Source organism: Silurus meridionalis, chromosome 18 (assembly GCF_014805685.1).
Source record: "Silurus meridionalis isolate SWU-2019-XX chromosome 18, ASM1480568v1, whole genome shotgun sequence".
In the NCBI taxonomy this organism is placed as follows: Eukaryota; Metazoa; Chordata; class Actinopteri; order Siluriformes; family Siluridae; genus Silurus; species Silurus meridionalis.
Genome location: NC_060901.1, coordinates 16263513 through 16290194, shown reverse-complemented (window position 1 = coordinate 16290194; position 26682 = coordinate 16263513). Strand labels below are relative to the sequence as shown.

Below are 26682 nucleotides of genomic sequence, written 5' to 3'. Positions count from 1 at the left end.
TAAACAAACACCCAAGAGTTGCTCTTTATTGTGTTTTCGATTTTGTACAAATTGAGTTAAAAAAAAAAAAAAAAACTTCCTCTTGGACATCTGCCATCCATCATCTGGTAGTTTTACCATTCTCATGAACATCTTTCCTAAAAAAAAAATTAAAATAAATAAATAAATAATTAATAGAACATTAACAACAAGAACAAAATAAATGAATAAATAAAACCACAAATTAACACAAAAGTTTAGAGGGCACTAAACAGGAGAAAGTGAGATAACTAACCCATTCTCCTCTTTCAAGTGCTGGTAAAGTTCTGCCTTGTTACTGATGGAGTTGAGCCTTCCAGCAAACTCTGGGTGCTTTCTGGAATTTGCCTGAGCGATTCTACTGGTCCAAAGACTAAGTAATGAGACGGGGCCTAAAAAAGAAGAACGCTCATGAGAAAATTGCCTTCTCTTCTCTTTTTTTTTTTTGCCATTTTCAGAAAACATGAACTAGTGAACTGATTGATTTATATGTATAACTCGGTTCATAAACAAGCAAAAACAAAAGTTCAGGGTCTAATCACACCAAGTGTGCATTTATCAAAATGCCTGCTCCCTTCTGCTCACAGATCCACAGGTAACTTGGAGCAGCATGTTGAAGACCTGAGCCCTGAAGAGACAGAATCACAGCTGTGTTGAAAGGTTTATCCTGTAAATTAAAGATATACCTTTGGTTTTCTCTTGGGGCTGCAGATCCTCAAGCATAAGTCTGGGTTTTTTATTGAATGGCTCTGGAGAATCTGGAGAGTCTTTAATAACCCCAGATTCGCTTTCATTCTCTTTCTCTCGCTCCACTTTTCCTTTCAATCTATAAAAATAAAAAAAAAACAACCCAAAAAAGATAATTGAGTTAGAACCATCTAAAACTTATTATGGAGACCACAATGTTATAGCTCTACAAATAGTAGGCCAGAGAATAGTATTCTATTCTGAAATGTCTGTATACATACACATAAGAATTAAAAAGTGAATGAGATGCAGATACTGTGGAGAGATGAGAACAAATGTGACATTTTTGATTCTAACAGAAGAACCTATGTAAGACAGATCAGGAAAGGTGACGTTAACAGACTGCCTCACCCCCACCGTTAAACATGGTGGAAGCTTAATAGTTTGGGGTTGTTTTAGAGCAGGAAAGGTTGGAGACTTGTTCCAGGTGAAAGGAAAACTGAACCAACATGGCTACCATTACATTTTTCCACACCATGCAACTCCATCTGGGCTTCATTTTGTAGCTATTATGTAAAGCTCTGTGTTATTTAGATAGTGGAGTGGAATAGAAAGGCCTGCCCAGTCACCACATATTCATCTTATTTACTGCTCTGGGATGAACTGGATCACAAGATCAGAAAGACATTTTCAACTAGTGACAAACACCTTTTTACAAGAGGCATGGCAAACAGATTTACACTCTTGACACCCGGACAGTTAATTCCTCCAAACATTCAGCTGAAATATTTTGTCATCTAAGGGAGGATGGGCTGCAACAACTAATTAATAATAACCGATATTGAAATCTGTTGTCGAGGAATGCCATTATCTGCTATACACACACACACACACACACACACACACACACACACACACACACACACACACACACACTCTCTCTAACTGGCCACTTTATTAGGTACAATGTCCAACTGCTCATTAACGCAAATTTCTAATCAGCCAATCACATGGCAGCAACTCAGTGCATTTAGGCATGTAGACATGGTCAAGACGATCTGCTGCAGTTTAAACCAAGCATCAGAAGTGACTTTGAACGTGGCATGGTTGCCCAGACTAGCCCAGACGGGCTAGCCTGAGTATTTCAGAAACTGCTGATCTACTGGGATTTTCACGCACAACCATCTCTAGGGTTTACACAGAATGGTCCAAAAAGAGAAAATATCCAGTCAGCGGCAGTTCTGTTGGCGCAAATGTCTTGTTGATGCCAGAGGTCAGAGGAGAATGGCCAGACTGGTTCGAGCTGATAGAAAGGCAACAGTAACTCAAATAACCACTCGTTACAACCGAGGTATGCAGAAGAGCATCTCTGAACGCACAACACGTCAGACCTTGAGGCGGATGGGCTACAGCAACAGAAGACCACATCGGGTGCCACTCCGGACAGCTAAGAACAGAAAACTGAGGCTACAGTTCGCACAGGCTCACCAAAATTAGACAATAGAAGATAGGAAAAACGTTGCCTGGTCTGATGAGTCTCGATTTCTGCTGCGACATTCAGATGGTAGGGTCAGAATTTGGCGTCAACATGAAAGCATGGATCCATCCTGCCTTGTATCAACGGTTCAGGCTGGTGGTGTAATAATGTGGGGGATATTTTCTTGGCACACTTTGGGCTCATTAGTACCAATTGAGCATCGTGTCAATGTCACAGCCTACCTGAGTATTGTTGCTGACCATGTCCATCCCTTTATGACCACAGTGTACCCATCTTCTGATGGCTACTTCCAGCAGGATAACGCGCCATGTCATAAAGCGCGAATCATCTCAGACTGGTTTCTTGAACATGACATGAGTTCACTGCATTCAAATAGCCTCTACAGTCACCAGATCTCAATCCAATAAAGCACCTTTGGGATGTGGTGGAACGGGAGATTCGCATCATGGATGTGCAGCCGAAAAATCTGCAGCAACTGCTTGATGCTATCATGTCAATATGGACCAAAAACTGAGGAATGTTTCCAGTACCTTGGTGAATCTATGCCACGAAGGATTAAGACAGTTCTAAAGGCAAAAGGGGGTCCAACCCGGTACTAGTAAGGTGTACCTAATAAAGTTGCCGGTGAGTGTGTATATGTATGTATGTATGTGTGTGTGTGTGTGTGTGTGTGTGTGTGTGTGTGTGTGTGTGTGTATATATATATATATATATATATATATATATATATATATATATATATATATATATATATATATATATACATACATATATATATATATATACATACATATATATATATATATATACATATATATATATATACATATATATATATATATATATACATATATACACACACACACACACACACACACACACACACACACACACACAGGGTACGGAAAGTATTCAGCCCCCCTTTAAATTTTCACTTTTTGCTAAAATCATTTAAGTTCATTTCTTTTCCTCATTAATGTACACATAGCACCCCATATTGACAGAAAAACACAGAATTGTTGACATTTTTGCAGATTTATTAAACAAACAAAAAAAACCCCTGAAATATCACATGGTCCTAAGTATTCAAACCCTTTGCTGTGACACTCATATATTTGACTCAGGTGCTATCCATTTCTTCTGATCATCCTTGAGATGGTTCTACACCTTCATTTAAATCCAGCTGTGTTAGATTATACTTATTGGGCTTGATTAGGAAAGTCACACACCTGTCTATATAAGACCTTACAGATTACATGCATGTCAGAGCAAATGACATGCCTAACATTCCGCACAAGGACACTTTACACCACACCTTACTGCACATGGACACTTATGGACAATCAAAAACATGCCTAACTCGTTTAATGTTTACTGTTGTTTACTGGTTAACTGCACACTGCCATAAAATATTTTCCGTGTATGTGTATATATAAGTATATATGTAATGTATGTATATATACATATATATTTAGATATCCTGATATCTTTATTTATCTGCCTTTTCTTACTATATTTTTCTTTAAATTTTGTTATTATATTTATATTTTTATCCCCCTTTTTTTTACCCTTTTTTTTTATTCCCTCATGCCGGACCGTCGTTAAAAGCATTTCACTGCATGTCGTACCCTGTATGTATGTGTATGTGACAAATAAAATTTGATTTGATTTGATTTGATTTGATTTGATTTGAAATGAGACTCATGAGGTCAAAGGAACTGCCTGAAGGACTCAGAGACAGAATTGTGGCAAGGCACAGATCTGGCCATGGTTACAAAAAATGTTCTGCTGCACTTAAGGTTCCTAAAAGCACAATGGCCTCCATAATACTTAAATGGAAGACGTTTGAGAGGACCAGAACCCTTCCTAGAGCTGGCCGTCTGGCCAAACTGAGCTATCGGGGGAGAAGAGCCTTGGTGACAGAGGTAAAGAAGAACCCAAAGATCACTGTGGCTGAGCTCCAAAGATGCAGTCGGGAGATGGGAGAAAGTTGTAGAAAGTCATCCATCACTGCAGCCCTCCACCAGTCAGGGCTTTATGGCAGAGTAGCCTGACAGAAGCCTCTCCTCAGTGCAAGACACATGAAAGCCCGCATGGAGTTTGCTACAAAAACACCTGAAGGACTCGAAGATGGTGAGAAATAAGATTCTCTGGTCTGATGAGACAAAGATAAAACTTTTTAGCCTTAATTCTAAGTGGTATGTGTGGAAAAAACCAGGCACTGCTCATCACCTGTCCAATACAGTCCCAACAGTGAAGCATGGTGGTGGCAGCATCATGCTGTGGGGGTGTTTTTCAGCTGCAGGGACAGGACGACTGGTTGCAATCGAGGGAAAGATGAATGTACAAGTACAGGGATATCCTGGATGAAAACATTCTCCAGAGTGCTCTGGACCTCAGACTGGGCCAAAGGTTTCCCTTCCAACAAGACAATGACCCTAAGCACACAGCTAAAATAACGAAGAAGTGGCTTCACAACAACTCTGTGACTGTTCTTAAATGGCCCAGCCAGAGCCCTGACTTAAACCCAATTGAGCATCTCTGGAGAGACCTAAAAATAGCTGTCCACCAACATAACCCGAACTGGAGAGGATCTGCAAGGAGGAATGGCAGAGGATCCCGAAATCCAGGTGTGAAAAACTTGTTGCATCTTTCCCAAAAAGACTCCTGGCTGTATTAGATCAAAAGGGGGCTTCTACTAAATACTGAGCAAAGGGTCTGAATACTTAGGACCATGTGATATTTCAGTTTTTCTTTTTTAATAAATCTGCAACAATGTCAACAATTCTGTGTTTTTCTGTCAATATCTGTCACATTAATGAGGAAGAAAAATTAACTTAAATTATTTTAGCAAATGGCTGCAATATAACAAAGAGTAAGAATTTAAGGGGGTCTAAATACTTTCTGTACCCACTGTATGTTTATATAATAAATAAATAAATAAATATACAAAGAGGTTTTAAATTAAAACCTTCAATGCAATACATATATTCACGACGACGTTTCTTTACTCAGATTAAAAAAGAAAGAAAAAAATCCACTAAAAAACTATTTTTAATCACTAAACATTGTATTACTGAGTCTCAAATCAAGCACCAAAATCCTCCATTAGGCACACTTCCGGCAATTAAAATCTTCTGTGCGGAAACATAGCAAAAGTTTTGTTTGGTGTCCTGATAATTAACATAATTGAAAACACCATAATTACCTTAAAACATTTACAAGATTAACTTAACGTATGTTGAGTTTAGTTTAACTAATAATAAACATACAATTGAATAAAGCATAAATTTGTCCATGCCCATGTTTAGAGTATTATAGACTTGAGAAATATTAATTTAAGTTACATTTAGAACAGATAAAAATGTGCAATTAAGATGTGATTAATCACGAGTTAACTGATGACAATCGTGATTTATTGCAATTAAATATTTTAATCGATTGACAACCCTAATAAATCTAGAAAGATAGATAGACAGAAAGAATGAAAGGAAACAAGAATAAAGCAGTAACTGTACCCAGTGCATGCAAAGTATTTCTGGAAAATCAAACCTGTCAGTGTCTTGAGTCCATTGTTTATCCTCAGATTCTTTACCATTTTTTTCTGTTTTATCGTCTTTGTCCTCTCTTTTCCTTCCTCGTTTTTTCCTCTCTTCTTCTTCTTGGGGTTTACTTCTGCAGGCACTGATGCACTCAAGAACTTGCTGATGTCTCTCACTAGTTTCAACATGCATCTTAACCAGAGTCTCCAATTCATTCCACATTATCCGGTACTGCTCATCCCTACAACGCACAACGCTTGTGTTGGGTCCAGAAGTAAAATTATCTCTATTCTTATTTATACCCATTTCATACATGTAGCCTCTTCATTTATAAACAGTATGCACAAGTAAGCAACATTAAGATCAGATAGTGCAAGATACTTTAAAAGAATCTTTAATGCAATAAAAAAAGTCAATTTTGTGGTCCCCACCGTTTGGGCCCTTTGCCCCTGGAGCCCACTGTAGAGATGGGTAAAGGGTCATTCTTCCTCTCCATATCCACCAAGTTGTACACAGTCTTTTGACATGTAAGAACGTCGTCTTCTGTCAAAGTGTCCTTCACTATCAGGTTTGCTAAAGGCACTACCTGAGCAGCAAAAACACAAGAGTGAAACAGAAATCAGATCTTTCATTAACGGAACATGATCCATGCCATCGACTGCTACTAGTTCTAGGTATTATCATCACTTTTAGGAAAAATAAACATAATGAACTAAAATGAAAACACATGACTTACTGCCTGCATATTAAAAATAGTGGTTTGAGAAATAATCATGGGCCAGTAGCGTGTGTGACGCTCCAGCTGTGCTTTTGCTCTTTCAAAAGGTGCTCTCCCGGCAGCATCCACTGGAGTGTGAGGGAAGGTGGTGAGGCGATTTTCCCTCATAAACTCTCCAAAATCCTGCAGAAAGAGCAAAGCCAAAGCATGGGACACAATCCTGTGTCATGCTGTAGGATCTAAACAGAAAGAGTGCTATGGAAATATCCCCAAACTTACGTTATCTTGTCTATATTTCCCTTTATAAGCGATGGGATTTGTGATGAGGTTGAAATGAAAGACTTACAGTAATGCGGTAGTCAGTAACACGACCCCCGCAGCCTTCACTGATGGAAGGAGGATCCTCCAGAGTGGAGCGGGTGCTATTGAGCATATGCAGGAAAATCTCCCCACCATGACAACTCAACATGTGACTGATAACCTTTGAGCCTGCTTTGCGAGGCTGCTCTAAGAGAACAGAGCGACCTGAAAAAAGGGGAAAGAAGATTACAGATCCTTTATTGGGTCCTTTTCTCAAGTTTTGTTCTTAAATAATGAACATATTTACTTGTACTGTAAACTTGTACTTGTACTGTCTTTTCTTACACAAAATTACTTAGTAAGAAACGAAAAACATACCATTTAAAAGGAAGTTAGTGAGACAGGAGGAGGGTCTACTATTAACATCTACAGGAGAGATGCGAAAGGCTCCTGTGCAGTAATGCAGCTCTGGAAAACAAAATACAGCAACCCTGTGTTAATGTAAACAGTATACAGATATATCAGTACAGTTTACAACGGAAAAACTTGACTTTTCCTGCTTCACACTTACCTACACTGTTGGTTCGCGGCGTGCACCATTTAAGTGTAATAGTTTCTCTTATACCACTTTCTTTGCTGCCGCCTCCTATATCACCTGCAAAAAGACAATACAAGGCTAAATACTATGCAGATACAGATTAAAGATAAATACTCACAGATACAGCTTCAGATGATGTTTACATCAAACATCAGAATGATGCAGAAAGTGTGTTTAGGCATGGCACAGATGTTTATGCTAACAGATGGTCTGGTTTTGCAGAAAATGCTAGTCTTCTGGGATTTTTACACAGGACAATCTTTGACTTTACAAAGAAAGGAGTAAAAAACAAACACTGAGTGAGCGACAGTTCTGTGGCTAGAAAATGCCTTGTGAGGAGAGCTCACAGGAAAATGGCCAGATTGGTTTGAGCCGCCAGAATGTATTTAAGAGGTCAGATAATCACTTTTTAATGGCGTTTTGAGCAGAAAACCATTTTAGAATGCACAAAAACATAGAATCTTGAGGTTGATGTGCTACATCAGAACAGAATACCACATCAGGTTCCACTCCTGGAAAAGGAAGAGGAATTTGACGATATCAAGGGAGCAGTCACACAAACCAGACAGTCTCTAACTGTTCAGTCTGGAGTGAGTCCGTGCCCATGAAAGCCTCAGTATATTATATATTCAGTATATTTAGCATTCAAGAGGGTGAATACCAGGAAGGCAGCAGGACCAGATGGCAAGGTCAGGTTCTGAAAGCCTGCGCTGACCAGCTAGTGTTCACTGAGATATTCAACCTCTCACTGGAACAGTCTGTTGTCTCCATGTTTTAAACAGTCCACCATTGTTCCTGTCCCGAAGAAACCCCAGCCCACCTGCCTTAACGACTACCGACCTGTAGCTCTGACCGTAGCAGTGATGAAGTGCTTCGAGAGACTGATCAGAGACTTCATCACTGCATCACTACCAGTCACACTGGACCCACTACAGTTTGCATATCGTCAGAACCGTTCTACTGAGGACGCCATTGCTCATCTCCTTCACACTATGATGAGCCACCTGGACCACAGAAATGGGAATTATACAAAAGATGCTGTTTGTGGACTACAGTTCAGCATTTAACACCATAATTCCCTCCACACTCACCTCTAAGTAGGAGGTCCTGGGACTCAGCCTGCCGCTGTGTCAATGGATCTCTAACTTCCTGACAGACAGACCACAAGCCGTACGGGTGGGAAAACACACTTCATCCACCCTCACCCTCAGCACTGGAGCTCCCCAGGGTTGTGTTCTGAGCCCCCTGCTGTATTTACTGTACACGTATGACTGTGTGGCCTCTTCCAACTCCACCACCATCATCAAGTTTGCTAATGACACTGTTGTGGTGGGCCTGATCTCCAACAACGACAAGACGGCCTACCTTCTCCTGGCACATAGATATATATATATACATATATATCTAATTATATCTTTATATATTCTTATATTTTATTTTATATAGTTTTTATACTTTATTTATCAGTCTTCTTTTTCTTTGTATTATCTTTTCCATCCTATTCCCTCATGCCGGACCGTCGTAATAAGCATTTCACTGCATGTCATACCCTGTATGTGTATGTGACAAATAAAATTTTATTTGATTTTTATTATCAAACATAGTGTACTGCGGCAATATATGATTCATTAAAACGCCAAGCAACCTGTAAACCATTTACGGTAAGTTAAAAACAGATTGCTTTGTGATTGGTTGAGTATTAATGACATGCCCACTTCTTGTGCAGTCTGTGATAAACAAACAAGTGACTATCACCCAGGCAAGGAAGCTGTTGGCAATGGCAACCCTCAAAGTGTATCTACAGAGGAAATGCTCATCTTGAACATGCACTCAGATGAAGAGGCAAGAAGTGTAGGAAATCTCATTTTCCTTTTAGATAAATAAGCGGTGATCTCACCAGAGATTCCTTACAATGATTATATTTAAATAATGTAAAATATGCACTTTGTTTCTCCCTGCGTTCTAAACTGCCCATGTTGGAAAACATGTAGCACGACTCAAAGGATTTAAATGATAAAGAAAAATCTAAGACAAAGGTTCAAATGACCAATATTTTCTGTCAAATTTTGTTTTAAAAATTATCCACCATCTCCGATTGCATAATTTATAAATAATTTTATTATGGCCTTAATCAGGTTAGTCCATCAATCTACCCTGCTGTACACAGATGTTTTAGTCCAGTTGTCAACTGGAGCGTTATTTTATCCGTTACTTTTCTGAAACCTTTTATTATGTGTTTCTTTTTAATTAGATTGGGTGCATTTCTGTAGACTTCTTAATTCATTCTGAAGCTTCATCATTAATTCCATCTTACAGTGAGGGTCCAGTTAAGGTCACATGCAGAAGGATTTATACCCAATTTCCTTAAATACACTGGAACAACAAGGCCAATTCTATCATTAACTTGACAGTTGGTTTTGAAAAAAAAAATAAATAAAAAAAAATAATACAAGATGAAAGATCAGAATTTCAGCTTCTAGATGTGTAAAAAAAATCTTTGAACATGGCATCCTTTGTCTGATTCCACTTATGTGAACAAAATATAGAAACGTGACGTCTTGTTACTCAAGGTATGTCCATAGTTATTTCTTCTTTAAACATTTAAATCATTCTAACAAAATTTCATCTCTAGGTTTGAGCCCTGGGTTTCTCAGGCGATAGGATAAACCAATAGAAAGAAAGATCTATTTAAGGGGGAAACAAAAGTCAAATTAAGGCTGAGAAAACATTGCACAAGCACTACATTTTAAAATGCCAGAACATGTTAGAAACCACTGATATATTAACATCAATACATGCAACAACTGTCAGAGAAAACAACAGCAGTTGACAACAGAAACATTATGAAAGCTGTAAAGAAAAACCAGACAGATTAGTGTCATCTCTAACAACCTTCACACGGCAGGAATGATGATATCATAATCCAGACTTCAAGAGCAGAAATTAGCCACAAAATTGAGGTATTGAGGTGTGAAGTAAAAAAGAATCTGCTCATGATCCATTCATGATATTTTCATGGTATGAGCTCGCACAGCTGCTTCTGGAACAGACTCGTTTTTATGGAAGATGGAATTAATGATGAAGCTTCAGAATGAATTAAGAAGTCTACAGAAATGCACCCAATCTAATTAAAAAGAAACACATAATAAAAGGTTTTAGACTGGACAAGTCAATCAGCAAACATTAACCCAGCTGCATTTCACCATCTGAAGAGGAGACGGAAAGGAGAAACCCAGTGAAACCTACGCTACAAGACTGGAAAAATATCCCAAAATAAGAATGTTTGGTGATGTCAGTGGGTCACTGGTTTGATGCAATTATTACAAGCCAGAAATATACAAACACATTAAGGGTTAGTTTAAATTGTTCCACCGTGGTCACCACTTTTCCATGTTCTTAATAGTTTAACACAAGTAAATTTTATTAAATGGAAGCTGAATCTTAGATCCATATTATCATTCAAATTTGATCTCAAACCCAAATCCTAACCATTCAAGTACTTTTGGAGAGGATATCTACTACTACATCCCAGGATTATCCTGCGTTCTTACTGACCACATGTAAAAAGAAATGTAAAAGGTTGGTACATACTATTCTTGAACTCCAGATGAGCATCTCGATGGTGTAGAAGCTCTACATCGTAGTTGGCAGATGTGTTAGCATGCTGCTCCTCCTTATTATGGCAGGGCACACAAACACAAAAATAGTTAAGCTTCATCAGAGAGAGCAAGAAAATGAGACAGAGAAACAGAGAGAAAAAGAGAGTGGGGTGTAATGAAACTGTGCATAATTTCTTTCCATATTCAATTTAATTCATTTTTATTTGTATAGCGCTTTTAACAATGAACATTGTCTCAAAGCAGCTTTACACAAATAAATGTGGTGATTATCAGAGTTTCAGTTCAATACGTCTATCAGACTGCTCACTAATAAAAAGTTAAATCCCATACTCTAGTAGTGTCCTCGTTTTAGGACCAACAGAGGCTACCCCACAAACAACCACCTCAGCATGCTGTTCTTCATGACCTTATATGCTAACATTCTACTACATATTAGTTAAGGCTAATGCCATTTCACCTGCTACATGAAGACACTGACTCTATAAAGTACTTAATACCACAACATATTTACTTGCAGTATTTCAATCAAGTTCAATCAGTAGATAAGCTAAGTTTAAGTAAATACAAGGTCATTAACTGCAATGTAACATTAACAACATTTATCACAATCCGTAACTGCTTGAAAATATCAAGTGTTTTTAGCAAACAAAAGACACATGAACTAATACACTGCATTCTGTACAAGTTTTCTGGTACATTTCTTACATGGTGTTCTCTCCTGAGCAGACCAATTCAATAAACACCAAGTAAAATCTGCTATTTGTCTCAATGACTGACACACTGTCATATGTAAACTTCACTTACTGCGAAGTCCAGTGTGTAGAATTTACCAATTCATCTTCACAACTCTTTTTGGATCAAGCTAAAGGCTGACTGTATCAGGACAACACTATCATACTGACTTCTATCTGTTTTCCATTACACCCCTGAGTAGGGGGGGGAGAGAGAGAGAGAGAGAGAGAGAGAGAGAGAGAGAGAGAGAGAGAGAAGACAAGAAAAGAAAAGAAAAGAAAAGAAAAGAGAACAGACTATAACTCCACACAGCACAAGGAACAAGAGAACTACATTGTATCTGGGGAAAATATCACCTATAAGGTGATCATGAGGTGAGCATTAAGAAAGACCTTCCGTTTTCACCCAGCATCCCATTGATCACATGACTAAAGACTGACACTCACAACTGTTGCTCATTAACTAAAATATGCCTTTCTTCAATAATAAAAATCTTTTAACCTTGTAATGTTTGCCAAATTTCTTTATCCTTTCTCTAACTTGACACGTTCTCATTTCCAGATTTCACTGAGAAGTCAAACTTCATCACTCATGCTGAAATCTGGTGCAAAATTTAAAATTAAGACAAATACCCCAACAAGTCTAAAAATACACGTCATAGTTTTAGGAACCAAAACATGTTTCTAAAACTGTAACACAATTTTATAATTGAAAATTTTAACTATTTTGAAACTATTTTAAATGCCTAATAACCTAATAATTATAATGGTCCTTTACTATATTGGTTTTGAATTAGAGGAGAGGTGTTACGCACTGGAGAACATGCCAATTAACACAATCACTCACAATCACTCACATTAGACATGATGGGTAGGACTCAATTTCCAACCTCTAATACGTAACGATAAAATTTGCCAAATGGAATAAAATTTTTAAGGAACAATGTGAGGCTCAACTTTCCTCCCACTCTTCCTATTTCTGGCAGAGGTCATTATTTGAAAACGTCTTTATGACTTTATTTAGATAGAAGCTAGATGACTGAGGGAGGCATGCATCCTGGGGTTCTGAGATTAGCTCTGGAAGCTTTAGAGTACTGACCTGAACACAGACATTTAATGTAGGCTAGTAAAACAAACAAAAAATACACCATGAAAACAGCAGTCATAACAAAGCTGAAAAACAGACACATGAAAACAGTAAAGGGTTTAGATTTTAAAACAAAAAGGTATTAGAATACATTTGGGAGCCTCTTGCGGACTGGTTTTAAAAACATTTAAAAGCTGTAGCCAGGCACTGAGGCTGAACCACGCATTTCTCAAATCCACGATGTCTCCTATATGCTTTTCTTAAAGCTAGATATTGCTGCATGAATGGGATATAAAAATCTATAAAAATAATATTTTAATAATAAAATATAAAAAAGGCAGTTTTTCCACACTTTTTTTTTAATAGATATTTTTGGCAGTCAATCTGAACACCAGCCACTAAACTGGGCTTGAAGGGCCTTGGTCAGGGAGATGAGGTAATTTCTTCGATGACCTCACTCTGTATGTCACTGCATTCATTCTTCACTCCGTTCGGGCCTGTTTCTCCATCCCTATAGCTAGCTGATAACCAGTACCTGCAACTACTTCTGTATTGGTGAGAGTTCAGTGAGGCCAGACCAGAGAACCAGAGCCTGCGATATACTTTTAAATCCGGAGTGGATTCCATCTAGTCCTTCTGAGAAGTTCTCACATTCCTGTAAAGAACTCTGAAGCCCAACTTAGCCCAGTTTATGTGTGCTTTCAAACTCCTATAATTAAAAAATCATGAAGGTCATTGTGCTCCTGTACATGCCGAGCTTCGGAAGTCATTTTATATCTATTACCAGATCTATATTTTGACGCAAATTGATTGTGAATGTCTACTAAGGGTTTATTATACTACATGGCTTAGGTTTTCTACTGACATGGGAAAAAAGATTCACCAGAGTGCCAGAAACTGAATACTTACCAGAAAAAAACATCTGTAAACATGTCTAAACGTACAATATTTACCTTTATTGATCATTTTGTGTAGATGAATTATTAAAAAACTAAATATAAAGTATAATAAACTGCAAACTCTAAATATATATTCTAAACACATGGTATACAGTGGATGGGTTCTTCTAGCTTGGGTTGCATATGAATACCCTTTTTCTGAAAGGCTCTGGCTTTTAAGGTTTTAGCTTGGCTTAGTTTGAATTAAAATTTTACTTTGTGGCCACATTAGTTTTTTGTATATTTTTTCAGGCTCTGGAATGGCCGATTTCAAGCCAAATCAACCAACTAAGACACTACATACAGATCACATACAATGCTTCCTCTTGTTATGGGGAAAAACCTGCTTACACTTATACAAACTCTCATGAAAAAATGATCCTTGCAATACTTCTGGAACATCTACCAAAATAGCGCTAGAATGTCCCAATCATTCGAAAGTAAGTCAAATCTATTGTTACAACACATATATTGTCAAATCTATTGTTACTAATCTAATATCAATCTAATGACAGCACAACCAGCAAAGTCAAAGTTTCATAATTCAGCAAATTTCAAGTAACCTGAGAAAACTGAATCCAAACTAAAGGTGATGATCTTCTAATCACTAAGTAATCGTACATATGGACTTGATCAAAATATTTAAATATGCTGAATAAACATACATTATATATATATATATATATATATATATATATATATATATATATATATATATATATATATATATATATATATATATATATATATATATATATATATATATATATATATATATATATATATATATATATATATATATATATATATATACACACACACATATATATATATATATATATATATATATATATATATATATACACACATACATATATACATATATACATATATATATATATACACAGTATAGACCAAAAGTTTGGACACACCTTCTCATTCAAAGAGTTTTCTTTATTTTCATGACTATGAAAATTGTAGATTCACACTGAAGGCATCAAAACTATGAATTAACACATGTGGAATTATATACATAACAAAAAGGTGAACTGAAAATATGTCATATTGTAGGTTCTTCAAAGTAGGCATCAAGAGAATGCCAAGAGTGTGCAAAGCAGTAATCTAAGCAAAAGGTGGCTACTTTGAAGAACCTACAATATGACATTTTCAGTTGTTTCACACTTTTTTTGTTATGTATATAATTCCACATGTGTTAATTCATAGTTTTGATGCCTTCAGTGTGAATCTAAAATTGTCATAGTCATGAAAATAAAGAAAACTCTTTGAATGAGAAGGTGTGTCCAAACTTTTGGTCTGTACTGTGTATATATATATACACACATATACACATACCCCCCCCCCCATCGGTCACATATTCAATTATGTTATTAATAGACCAAGAAGGACTTTTGATCAAAGTCTATATTTCATAATTCGTTTTTCTAGGTAGTGACTTTTCTAAGAAATACCAGTCACTCATGTACACTACAGACTCCTGGGCTTTATAGTTCACTACATGTTGTCTATAATAATTGTAATATTTACTGGGAATCAATGCAGTGTGGATCAGATCAGGTGATGTGATCAAACATTCTGGGTCTGACTGCTGCCTTCTGGATAAAGTGAAGCTTGAACACTAAACAGCACGGTAATATAATACTTAAACATAGAAGTATGAAGAACTGGTTTTTGTACATCATGTACTGATGTTTATTATTTCAGAATTATTAGAGTGAAAGATTGGGGTCATTTTTCACTCTAAGCAGGAGAATAGGTGTAATTGCTGTTGCCACTTGCTGGCATTCAGTGTATTCAATTCAATTTTGTTTGTATAGCACTTTTAACAATGGACATAGTCCCAAAGCAGTTTATCTCAAATATCTCAAAAAGTTTATCCCTAATGAGTGAGCCAGTGGTGACAATGGCAAGGAGGTGTTCATAGTAATCGTAGTCCTAAAACCACTGTTCATATTAATTACAGTCCAAATCCTAATATCCTTTAATGTCCTTTACACTTGCCCAAGCTTCATCAGGCTTTGCTGTGTGACCTGGGCATAGCAGCAGAACATAATACAATGTTTATGAATAACTTTACTATGACAGTTTTCAGCCTGTGGTCTGATAACTGCTAGTCTGAGGGCTTTGGGTAAAGGTGGTTAAGAGGTTTGATTGCTTCTGGTGGTATTCATCCAAAAAGAAAAAATCTAGCCTGATAACTTTGAAACAAATATAATAAATCATTAATCAGACTAAATAAATATAAATCAATTTTGATAGAACTAAAAGATTTTTACATGTCTACTGTCATGATTATATTGTTCTCTACACACTAAAATATTAGAGTTTACTTATCACAAAATAATAAACATCTGGGAGATTTACAATAAAACTTTGAGCAATAAGTGTCTCTTGATGTCACAGTGCATACAATATGAAAAAGACTTCAGTAAAAATGAGGCAATGATCTGAGATGATTCCAGATTGGGGTTGTGTAATTATTTCTCTATATTTAATCCATATGTCTTTATTGAAAACAAGGGTGTGTGTAATTAGACGAGGGTGTGTGCTGTATACTACTGTATTTTCCTTGCCATAGTCAGTCACCACTGGCTCTCTCATCAGGGACAAACTTACACATAAAGAACATCTTATTCATTATCTGTGTAAAGCTGCTTTGAGACAATATTCATTTGTAAAAACGATCTACAAATAAAAATGTATTGATTGGAAATTATTTTGCCTGTACTGAAATCACTGAAATAATTTTTTAGTTTAAACCAATTATCTGTAAAAGAAACTCAAAGTTTATAACTAATGAATGAGCCAGTGTGGCTAAAAAAATTGTGATGACTACAGCATTTTTTTCTGGAGGAATGTGAAGTGTTTTAAGGTAGGAGGTAGAAGGAGGCGATCTTACCTTCATGGGGATGTTGGTGATGGTGGTTGATGCCAAGTCAAAGTGCAGCTGCACTAGCACATTGAGTTTAGAGGCTAGATGCCTCCCAGCACGTACACTGTGCACTTCACTGCTTAGCACAGATGTCATCTAATAAACATTACAGTTCAACTATGAGAGACAATCGTTTATACCATTACTGGGAATTTGACTCTGATAAAGATAAGAAAATCTATTAATGGTATAAAATTATAAAACCACAATAAGCTTCGAAGGCAGAGGACTGTCTCTCTAAAAAAAAATGAAGTGGAAAAAATTACATTAAATCATTAAATTCACAAGATGACTCACCTCCTTCTTTGGCCGGTCTGAGACCAAGGTGTCGTCTCCTTGTGGGTATAAATGGACCAGCACCAGCTCACACTGCTGAATAGGCATAAGTCTGCGATAAAAATACACATTACAGCTGAATGTACAAATTTTCATCTGCTTACAATCCAACATTCTTAAAACAGAAACAGGATTTCATGCTGATGCATTTGACTACTTCATTCAACACTTTTGAATGCAGTGTTTTGATGCACCACACACCTGTCAGATCCAGCAGCAAGCTTGTTCTGTTCCTGGATCGTTTCTAGCACACAGTCTTCTAGCATCCGTACATGTGTGTCACTGAAGAAAACACACACAAATGATTAATTAGTTTCTCTAATCTCTCACTCTAATCTTTTAACATCATTTTAATACACAATGGATTCTATTTCACCAAATTTCTGCCTACTTGCTCATCCTTCTTACTGCATGAGTGCTGCAGAGGGTGAGGAAACTCCAGCGTATATGCAGCACTGACCCTTCAAGGTATTACATATAAACAAGCTCATAGACACCCACAATGATCTGAACAGCAATGCCATATTTCACTTGTAAAACTTCAAAGTGGAAAGCTACATTTTGGAGTTTCAGTTAAAAGAGAAAAAATTTGGAGGATGACTTTTGACAAAATCTTAACATTCTTAACTACTCTCATATTCAGAATACAGTTAAAAAAATGTTTTTCATCTCAGAAACATTGCAAGGTTGAGACCCATGTTATCTTTTTCAGTTGCTGAAAATTGTATCAATAATTTTGTTGTTTTTTTTACACCTTGATTACTGTAATGCTTTGCTTGTTGTGGTTTCAAAATCTACTTTAAACAAATTGCAGGTTGTTTAAAATTCGGCTAGAAGGATTCTGACAAGAACCAGGTCTGGTGAGTAGATTTCTGCTGTTTTGGAGACATTGCATCAGCTCACTGTTAGATTTAGTACTGATTTAAAAAATTCTTATGCTGACCAATAAGGTGCATTGTATGGCACCACATTACTTGTCACCACATTTAACTGTCTACACTCCAAGGCAAGAGCTCCTCTGATTCTGGTCTTTAAGTTGTTTCTCCTACCATTTACTTACTATGGGTGATCTGGCTTTTTCTTTCTATGCGCCAAAACTTTGGAATTCTCTTCTCATTGAGATTAGACACGCGGAATCTTTAAATTTGCTCTTAAAACGTACTTTTTTAGGATATCGTTAAGGTGATCAATTATTTTTTTCGTGATGTATCTGTGATGTTTTTATGCTTGAAAAATGCTCAAAATCGTTACAATTTAAAATAAAGATTATTATTATTATTATTATTATTATTGTAGGTCTGATGTAGACTCCTGGTCTGATTAGGCTCGCTATGGCTTTTTTAGGATAATGTTGGATCTCCTTACAGTAGGCATTCACACTAACAAACTATTTAAACTAAAGGTAGTCCCCGACTTACGATGGAGATGCGTTACAATAAAACCATCTTAACATGAAAATATCATAAGTTGAGACATGACCTAGCCTACCCGAGAGTCTTAAACAAATGAAGATCAGTATGGGAGTAGTATACTGTAATTTGTTAATAATAAAAAATAAATATACATAATTTAGCAAAACAGAGCAATTTACAGTACCATAATGTATAAACTTTGTAGTATATATGTATTTGGCAATAGACACGTGCAAAAGTAAAAAAAAAATCTGTGCTCTAAGACCACATAACTCTGTAGACTGCTGGCGAGAGTAAGGCATCTCACACGGCAGGAGATGGGTACAATGTATCATACGGACGTTAAAATTCTGTGCAAAAATGTAAAGAATTTTTCTTTTTATTTGGCTTCGATAGTCATCATAAGATTCCCCAAACAGGCCTTTTTGAGGAAAAAATATCTTATTCCTTATTTACTTTTTAAAAATGTATGTGGAATGTATGTTTATTCTCAGTTTGCTGTTTTTTGCCTGTTTAAAAGATATTTCAGATATATGTCCATCAAACATCCCTGGTAATGTTTTTTGTTTTTCCACCACTTTGTGTAAACACCACAGACTTTTCCAGTTTCTGAAAAACTCAAACCTTCCTGTCTGGCACCAACATCCATGCCAAGTCACAGAGATCACACTTTATCTTCATACTGGCGTTTAATGTGAACTGAGACTTGGCATTGTGCTGCTGCCACATGACTGACTGATTAGGTGCACAGGTGTCCCTCATACAGTGAATAATGAGGATACGTTTTTTCAATAAGAACAAAAGTCTCATCGGTTAAAGGATTTGTTTACCTTTTTGCATTAGTAAGGCAGATGATTCGCCCCCTGTTCGAGACTCTATGTGCCACGTCTGCGAGAGAAGTGCGCGCCTCATGCTGGTACCCAGTTATCTTACAAAGTGACTCGACTGCTGCCACCAGTCCATGTAAAATACTGCAGCATTCCGGATCCTCGTGAGGGTTGGGTGGTCCCACAGCTGCCAGTGCCGTCATTAACTACAAGCAGACAACATTAGAGCTGCATGATATGGACAGAACATCATCTCATTACACCACTTTATATTAAGTTTATGGCATCATTTGTGATAATCACCCTTGTTTTAATTTTTTTTCATTTTGTGTTAAAATAAATAAATAAATAAATAAATAAATAAATAAATAAATATATATATACACACACACACACACACACACACACACACACACACACGGTTAGGACCAAGTTGAGCCTTTTGCTTTACCTCTTGAACACTCTGGTCTTCTTCTCTCCACGTATTTAAAATGTGACATTCTGAATCGCTAACAATGTAGTTTACCTGTAAAAGCAGCAGACGATATAAAAAAAAAAACAACAACAATCAAAAGACACAACAGGAAAAACAAACTGAATGATTTTAACATCTTACGAGTTTTTTAGCAGGGTATATGTCGTAGAGGATGCGGCAGTACTCCATGGAGCACTCTACAGCACAAGTCCAGAGGGATTTCGAAACAGGAGCTAGTGGGATCATGCCCTGCGCTCGACCTTTGGTCAACATGTCACACTCAATCTGCTGCCTACTGGACTCAGCCATGTAGGGGCAGTGATCCACCACAAACACTGTCTTGTGAGAGACTGAGAACATCATCATCGTGCTGGTGTTCACTGGCTGGAGATCTGTACACATCAGCATGCAGTATTAAGTGTCAGTTCATAGCAGGTAAGAAATATAGCTGTAGTTTACTGATTCATATAGCATGCAGAAAAATAGCAATGCTGCCTTAAATCTCAGACATTTAATCCTGAGATTCTGTATGGAGTTCTGCATGTTTTCACCCTGGTTATGTGGCAGTGGGTGGACTAACTGAGCTGATCTGCCTCATTCCCTTCCATCATGCTCAGGGTTCTTGGGAGATCAGTGCTCACAGAGAATGAATGAAAAAATGAATAAATAAATAGATTGATGAAGAAAGCATCAACAGGAAGAGAATAAGTTTTCTATAATGTTTTTATATATATTTGGCTCAGATATACTTTAATAGCGAAACAAATTAAATGCCATGTCCGAAAATCTGTCATGTATCCACTATGATTATCATTAATCTAGTAAATAGCTATAAGAAATATTTACAGGTTATAGATTTCTTCACTGTCTCCACTTTAACTGAAATACGAATCACGTGACTCTGAAGAATTGCTAGCTGTGGTTGTGAAACGTTTGCATAAGTTTACAGATGTTTACAGATGTTAACAAATGTTTGCACATGTAGGCAGATGGTTGTTTTAACGACATCTTGAACAGAATCTGAGCAACATAACGCCTTTTCTGGCTGCCGGTTTTGTGTGAAAGCTGAACTTGCACCTGAAAGGTGTGCATGAAGTCTGATCACCTCCAGTCCGATGCGTCTGATGCAAAACTCCACTCTCCCAGCCGGAAGGCCCCACGCTAGTGAAAGCTCCGGCTAACCATGATCACACCGAAACACAACCGCAGCGGAGAAACATTCAGCTCTGGGGAGAAACGCGGTTCTAACTGCTTACTCTTGTTGCTACAGTGCCATGTAAAAAAACCGTCGATAATCCAGAGTTGTATTAACTAACAAAACATTAATTAAAATCCCAGCTGCCTCGGAAACTTCAACACTATTATGTGCACAGATTGGGCGCACATTCAAAACATTCCGTACGAACACAAAGAAGTGCTCAAATAGTTCCGATCGTAGGGCGACTTCCGACAACACATATACACCAACATGGCCGAAAGTATGTGCACTCCGACTATCACTCATATGTATATGTTGTACATGACATTCAAGATTTATTTCCCCTATGCTGTATGCTTCCCCTATAAGTATTATTCTTCTGGGAAGGTTTCCACGTGATTTTGGGGCAGGATTGTGGAGAGTAGAGTTTATTCAGCTACAAGAGCATGAGAGATTAGACACTGGTGTTGGATGAGGAGGTCTGGTGTTCCAGTTTATCCCAAAATGTTTAGCAGGTTTAGGCACTGGGCAGGACAATCAAGTTCTTCCACTCTAATCTCAACATGCCAAGTTTCATTGAGCTTGTTTAGTGTACAAATATGAGAATAAAGGTAAAGTGTAAAGGGGGTTTTTACTTGTCACATGTACATTACAGCACAGCAGAGATGGCAAAAGTACACACATCCTTCACTCAAGTACAAGTACAGATACTCATGTTTTAAAATAATCTGGTAAAAGTTGAAATCCTGACTACACTTTTTCACTCCAGTTAAAGTAAATAAGTTTGGTCTCTGACATGTACTTCAGTAAAAGGTAGCCAATACTACTGTAGTACCCATTTTAGTGTCATGCTGGTAACTGGACTTCACATCATATGAATGTAAGCAACCACCATATAGAACACAAACAGAGCAAAGATGGTGATGATCAGGAATGTCTCTGTTCATAGTCATGTTTCCATCGCTGACTCCCTCTTATCAAGTCAAGTCAAGTTTATTTGTATAGCGCTTTTCACAACAGACATTGTCTCAAAGCAGCTTTACAGAAACTCTCACCATGTTAACCCTTATTTTTAGCATCATAAACTAGACTACCTTTGTGGTGTGTGAGAGCCAGGAAATTATACACCAGTGGTAGATAAAAAAAAAAAAAAGCATTGCAATAGCACGTAATAGGTTGATGGGCAGAAAACGGTGCACAATGAGAAGAAAAAATATTGATCATGTCACCAAATAGTTTGGTTTAAACTAATGTACATACACATAAATATATATATATATATATATATATATATATATATATATATATATATATATATATATATATATACATACATACATACATACATACATACATACATGCTATATACTATTATATTATCAATCTATTATTATGCTATTATATTAATTGTGCTATACATTTTTTGTATTTACTGTATTTATTTTATTGACTTATTTATAGTTATTTATATTAGTTATTTATAGTTATTTATATTTATATTATACTGTACATCTTAAATTACGTTCTATATTACAAATATATTTAATGCACTGTTGTCGTACCATATCACATACATGTATTTCCATAAAAAATCCATCATTTATCTTTTTTATAATTTTGTTTATATCTGTATATAACTGAATCATTTTAGGGCTAATAAAAATACAGAAAGAAGTCTGCCAGTCAGATTTTTTTTGTTTGGACCTGTAGTTTTCATTGTGTCCCGGGTTGATGACGTAATCAAATTGCGCACTGAGAGGACAGCGTTGCACCGTTTGGGACAGATCTAATGCTGCACTTCCGGAAGTTGGCGTGGGAGGCGACAACGTGATACTCCGATTTGCTGCGTATGTTGAAATCTTTGTATTTCACACGCATTTATAGCACAACATCAAACAACACAACATACACACCCGTATTTTTGTGCGCAAATATTTAAGTGATGATACTTTAAAAATGTTTGTACACGGTCACATCATTGTCCTTTTTCCTGATTTTGTGTGTTTTACTGGATGTCAGGATGTCAGGAGGATCAGCATCACTGCACTTTAGGTCTCTTCATGAAGGCTTTCATGGCAGCATTAAGAACCTGACACAGGACTTTGTAGTCACTGAGATAGATTTACACGGGCAACTGGTGAACAGTCCAGATGCTCCTGAAGAACCTATAAATAGGATTAATGATGATATCAAAGATGTTCCACCCAAAGACAGTATCAGAGCAAAGCTCCTGACTGAGGAAACACATTCCAATGAAATCACAATTGATGCTGTCTGCTTAAATGAAGGTGAAGTTTTGGGCCAGGAGCGTTGTGACCTGAGTGTAATTCTGAGCTCCTCTCCAAATAAGTCCTTAGAACACTTTGCTAGCACCATCCGAGGATGTAGTGAGGTGCAGAAGAACCTGGAAATGTCCCTTGGAGTCTTTCCAGACAAACACCAGCGAGCCGTCGTGCACAGTGCAGTGAAGTACACCTACCCCTTTCTCATGACGGCCACCAACCACGAGGAGATCCTGGTCAGAGAAGACCCAGACTTCAGAGAACTTTCAAATTTAGTATCTGTGGAGGAAGCAGAGGATTTCTTTAGATTTAAAGATGCGAAAGAACCTGGCTCCACGTACACCTTTTCACCTGATGACATCAAGGAGCACCGGACCTCTGTTCACCATTTTTTGAGCAGAAAGTTTGGAAAGCTTTTGGAGACAAAGAGCTTCATGGAACATGGCAGAACTGCAATTACAGTGAGGCTAAGAGAGCGAGGCAGAAGGGCCAGGAAGAGGACGGCAGCAGATCAGGATGAGCAGGAGATATACACCGGTGAGAAACGTAGAAAAGCAGCAACCCAGTCATTGCTTCATTGAGCAGATCTTCTGAAAACATTTGATTTAGACCAGAATTATAAGCATGTTTATGCTAATCAGTTAAAACAATTTATGACTAAAGTTAGATCAGTTTATTAATCAGTGGAAAAAGTGCTTTAGGTCTCTCAGGGCTGCATCCTGTTTATCAAATATTTCTCAATGTCTGACTTGCTTCATTAATAAGGTTTCACCCTAAGAAAAGACAATCTTGAGACTTTGGAGGCCATCAGCTACATGGCAGCAGTGCTTGGAGTTCTTCCCTCTGACTTCTCCTATGCTGGCATCAAAGACAAACGAGCCATAACCTACCAGTCAATGGTGGTAAAGAAGATTTCTCCAGAACGGTAATGGACAAAATGGGTTACAGTTAACTGATTTAAGCTCATGCCATTGTATTATATTGAGATGCAGCTGATTTGGTTCTACTGTTGGCCATCTTGCTTTAAAAATCCTTTAACTTATTGCTGCAGTGTTGTAACCTGCCCAGTTCAGTGTTGATTTTATAGAAATTTTGTGTGATTAGTTTTTTTTTCTGTTATCTGACAGGTTGTTGGCGAAGGCCGATATGTTTGAGAGGAAAGGATTACAGCTGTCTAAAATCCATCCAGTATCTGAGCCCATTCGGCTTGGAAGGCTAGCAGGCAACCGTTTTGAGCTCGTCATCCGAGACCTGGAGCCTCACGCGGGCAGTTTTAGAGATCTAGAAAGCCTTGTGAAAGAGGCAGTAGAGAATGTAAAGGTGAACTGAATTTATTTATAAATTACTATTATCATACTATAATATAATATATCTGAATGTATAATTCTAACCCCATTCATTCTATTGTTTTGGTGTAATTTATTTTGAATCACATTATGTTTACTATTTCGGTGTGAATTATTCAAATACAATAACTTGACAGTTCATCCTGCAGACTCTGGGCTTTGTGAATTATTATGGACCTCAGAGGTTTGGAAGTAGCCAGAAAGTTCAAGCGGACCATGTGGGACTTGCGCTTCTGAAGGAGGACACGGTAAACACCATGTGTTTTTGTGTATTTCGAGTGCAAAAGTCTACATACCCCTTTTTGAATTTTAATGAAACCACGACCAGTTATACATCATTGTGTGGTATAATGTGGTAACATCTTAGATTTGGCAGAACAATTTCATGCTTTATTAAAAACATTCTCCTTCTCCCTTTAATTAAACTGAAAGGGATCTCTTGTACACTGCATTCCTTATGACATTCCACAGCTTCTCCACAGGATTTAGATCAAAACTCTGACTGGATCATTTCATTGATCTTAATTCTCTGAAGCTGTTTTTGACCTGGAAGGTGAATTTCTACTTTTAGCTGTCTAACAAGGCCAAAATAGATTGGTATTTGGAGCTATCTGTGAATCCCTCTATCTTTACTGTAGCTCCAGTCCCAGCTACAAATAAACTCATCCCTACAAGTGCTTCACCTTGGGTATGGGGATTTTTGGATGATAAGCTTTTTTGTGTTAGACAAAATGTGTCTATTTAAATTTTGCAAAAAAATTCTACCTTAGTTTCATCTGATCGTAACACTGTTTGCCACATGTGAAAGTGCTTCAGTGTATTTGACTAATAAATTACGCAAGTCTATAAGCTGAACGTCATTATGCCTGATATTTAAGCAATATATTTTGTATATGTATGTCTCTGTCCCCATCAGAATGCAGCTCTAAGGTTGTTTCTGAGCCCTGAGGAGGAAATGACCACGAAAATAAAGCCAAGCAACATTTCTATCAGACAGGTAAGTACACTCCTGGCACTCATTTTATACCTAGGCACATGTTATATGGTTTATTTACATGTGCTTTTCTATTAGATTTCACACTCAGGCTGATGTTTCAGTAATGACTATAACACTCAGTTGAGAGCAGATTATAATAATAATTATACATTTTATTTAAAGCCACCTTTTAAAACACTCAATAACACCGTACAGTAGAGTTAAACATTTTAAAATCAAACGACAAAAAACAGCAATTTAACTGTTAAAATTGATCAGAAAAAGAATTTGAACAGATGTGTTTTGAGGCATGATTTTAAACTGGTCAGATAGTCACAATCTCGTATTGATTGTGGAAGGGAATTCCCATCTAAATGCCCCAAACCCAGTAGTGACCGATGAGGAAGGTCTGAGAGTGCGCTTTGGGGTGTAGGTATGAAGTAAGTCAGAGATGGATGAGCATGCAAGATTATGAAGAGTTTTAAAAGTGAGAAGCAGAATCTTGTACCCTGTTTTGAAATTTGACCGGAAGCCAGTGTAGATGATAAAGAACAGGAAGATATGCTCTAGCGGAAGTTCTAATAATTATATGGGCAGCTGAGTTTTGGACCTGGTGGAGTTTATGAAGGAGTTTGGGAGGCAACCCAGACAAAAGGGCGTGACAATAGTCAATGCTCAAGGTAACTAGAGCATTTACAAGAACAGCTGTGGAATTGGATGAAAATAAGTATTTGAACACCCTGCTATTTTGCAAGTTCTCCCACTTAGAAATCATGGAGGGGTCTGAAATTGTCATCGTAGGTGCATGTCCACTGTGAGAGACATAATCTAAAAAAAAATCCAGAAATCACAATGTATGATTTTTTAACTATTTATTTGTATGATACAGCTGCAAATAAGTATTTGAAAACCTGAGAAAGTCAATGTTAATATTTGGTACAGTAGCCTTTGTTTGCAATTACAGAGGTCAAGTGTTTCCTGTAGTTTTTCACCAGGTTTGGACACACTGCAGGAGGGATTTTGGCCCACTCCTCCACACAGATCTTCTCTAGATCAGTCAGGTTTCTGGCCTGTTGCTGAGAAACATGGAGTTTGAGCTACCTCCAAAGATTCTCTATTGGGTTTAGGTCTGGAGACTGGCTA

At 37.2% G+C, this 26682-nt stretch overlaps 2 protein-coding genes across 3 annotated transcripts in view; one reads left to right on the top strand and one right to left on the bottom strand.

Moving 5' to 3' along the window:
- On the bottom strand, window positions 1–21133 carry ints13 (integrator complex subunit 13). Of its 2 annotated transcripts, none has more exons than XM_046873013.1 (17): window positions 20815–21133; window positions 19879–20129; window positions 19714–19788; window positions 19266–19468; window positions 17225–17305; window positions 16985–17075; window positions 16655–16783; window positions 10953–11034; window positions 7335–7418; window positions 7142–7231; window positions 6810–6988; window positions 6482–6646; window positions 6177–6331; window positions 5756–5986; window positions 705–844; window positions 275–410; window positions 1–137 (listed from the first exon to the last, which is right to left on the bottom strand). In XM_046873013.1, exons 2-17 carry the CDS (start codon window positions 20101–20103, stop codon window positions 101–103), a joined length of 2103 nt encoding a protein of 700 aa, XP_046728969.1. In that variant the 5' UTR covers window positions 20104–20129; window positions 20815–21133; the 3' UTR covers window positions 1–100. The 2 variants fall into 2 exon arrangements, with proteins under 2 accessions (XP_046728969.1, XP_046728968.1); XM_046873012.1 differs by having other exon boundaries at window positions 20843–21133.
- A 1662-nt stretch (window positions 21134–22795) lies between these two features.
- Window positions 22796–26682, top strand: part of pus7l (pseudouridine synthase 7 like) — a 10179-nt gene continuing 6292 nt past the window's right edge. Inside the window, 6 exon segments of the mRNA XM_046873014.1 lie at window positions 22796–23754; window positions 23983–24142; window positions 24345–24537; window positions 24701–24811; window positions 25480–25513; window positions 25516–25560. Coding sequence (XP_046728970.1) covers window positions 22956–23754; window positions 23983–24142; window positions 24345–24537; window positions 24701–24811; window positions 25480–25513; window positions 25516–25560 — 1342 coding nt within the window. The 5' untranslated portion in view covers window positions 22796–22955.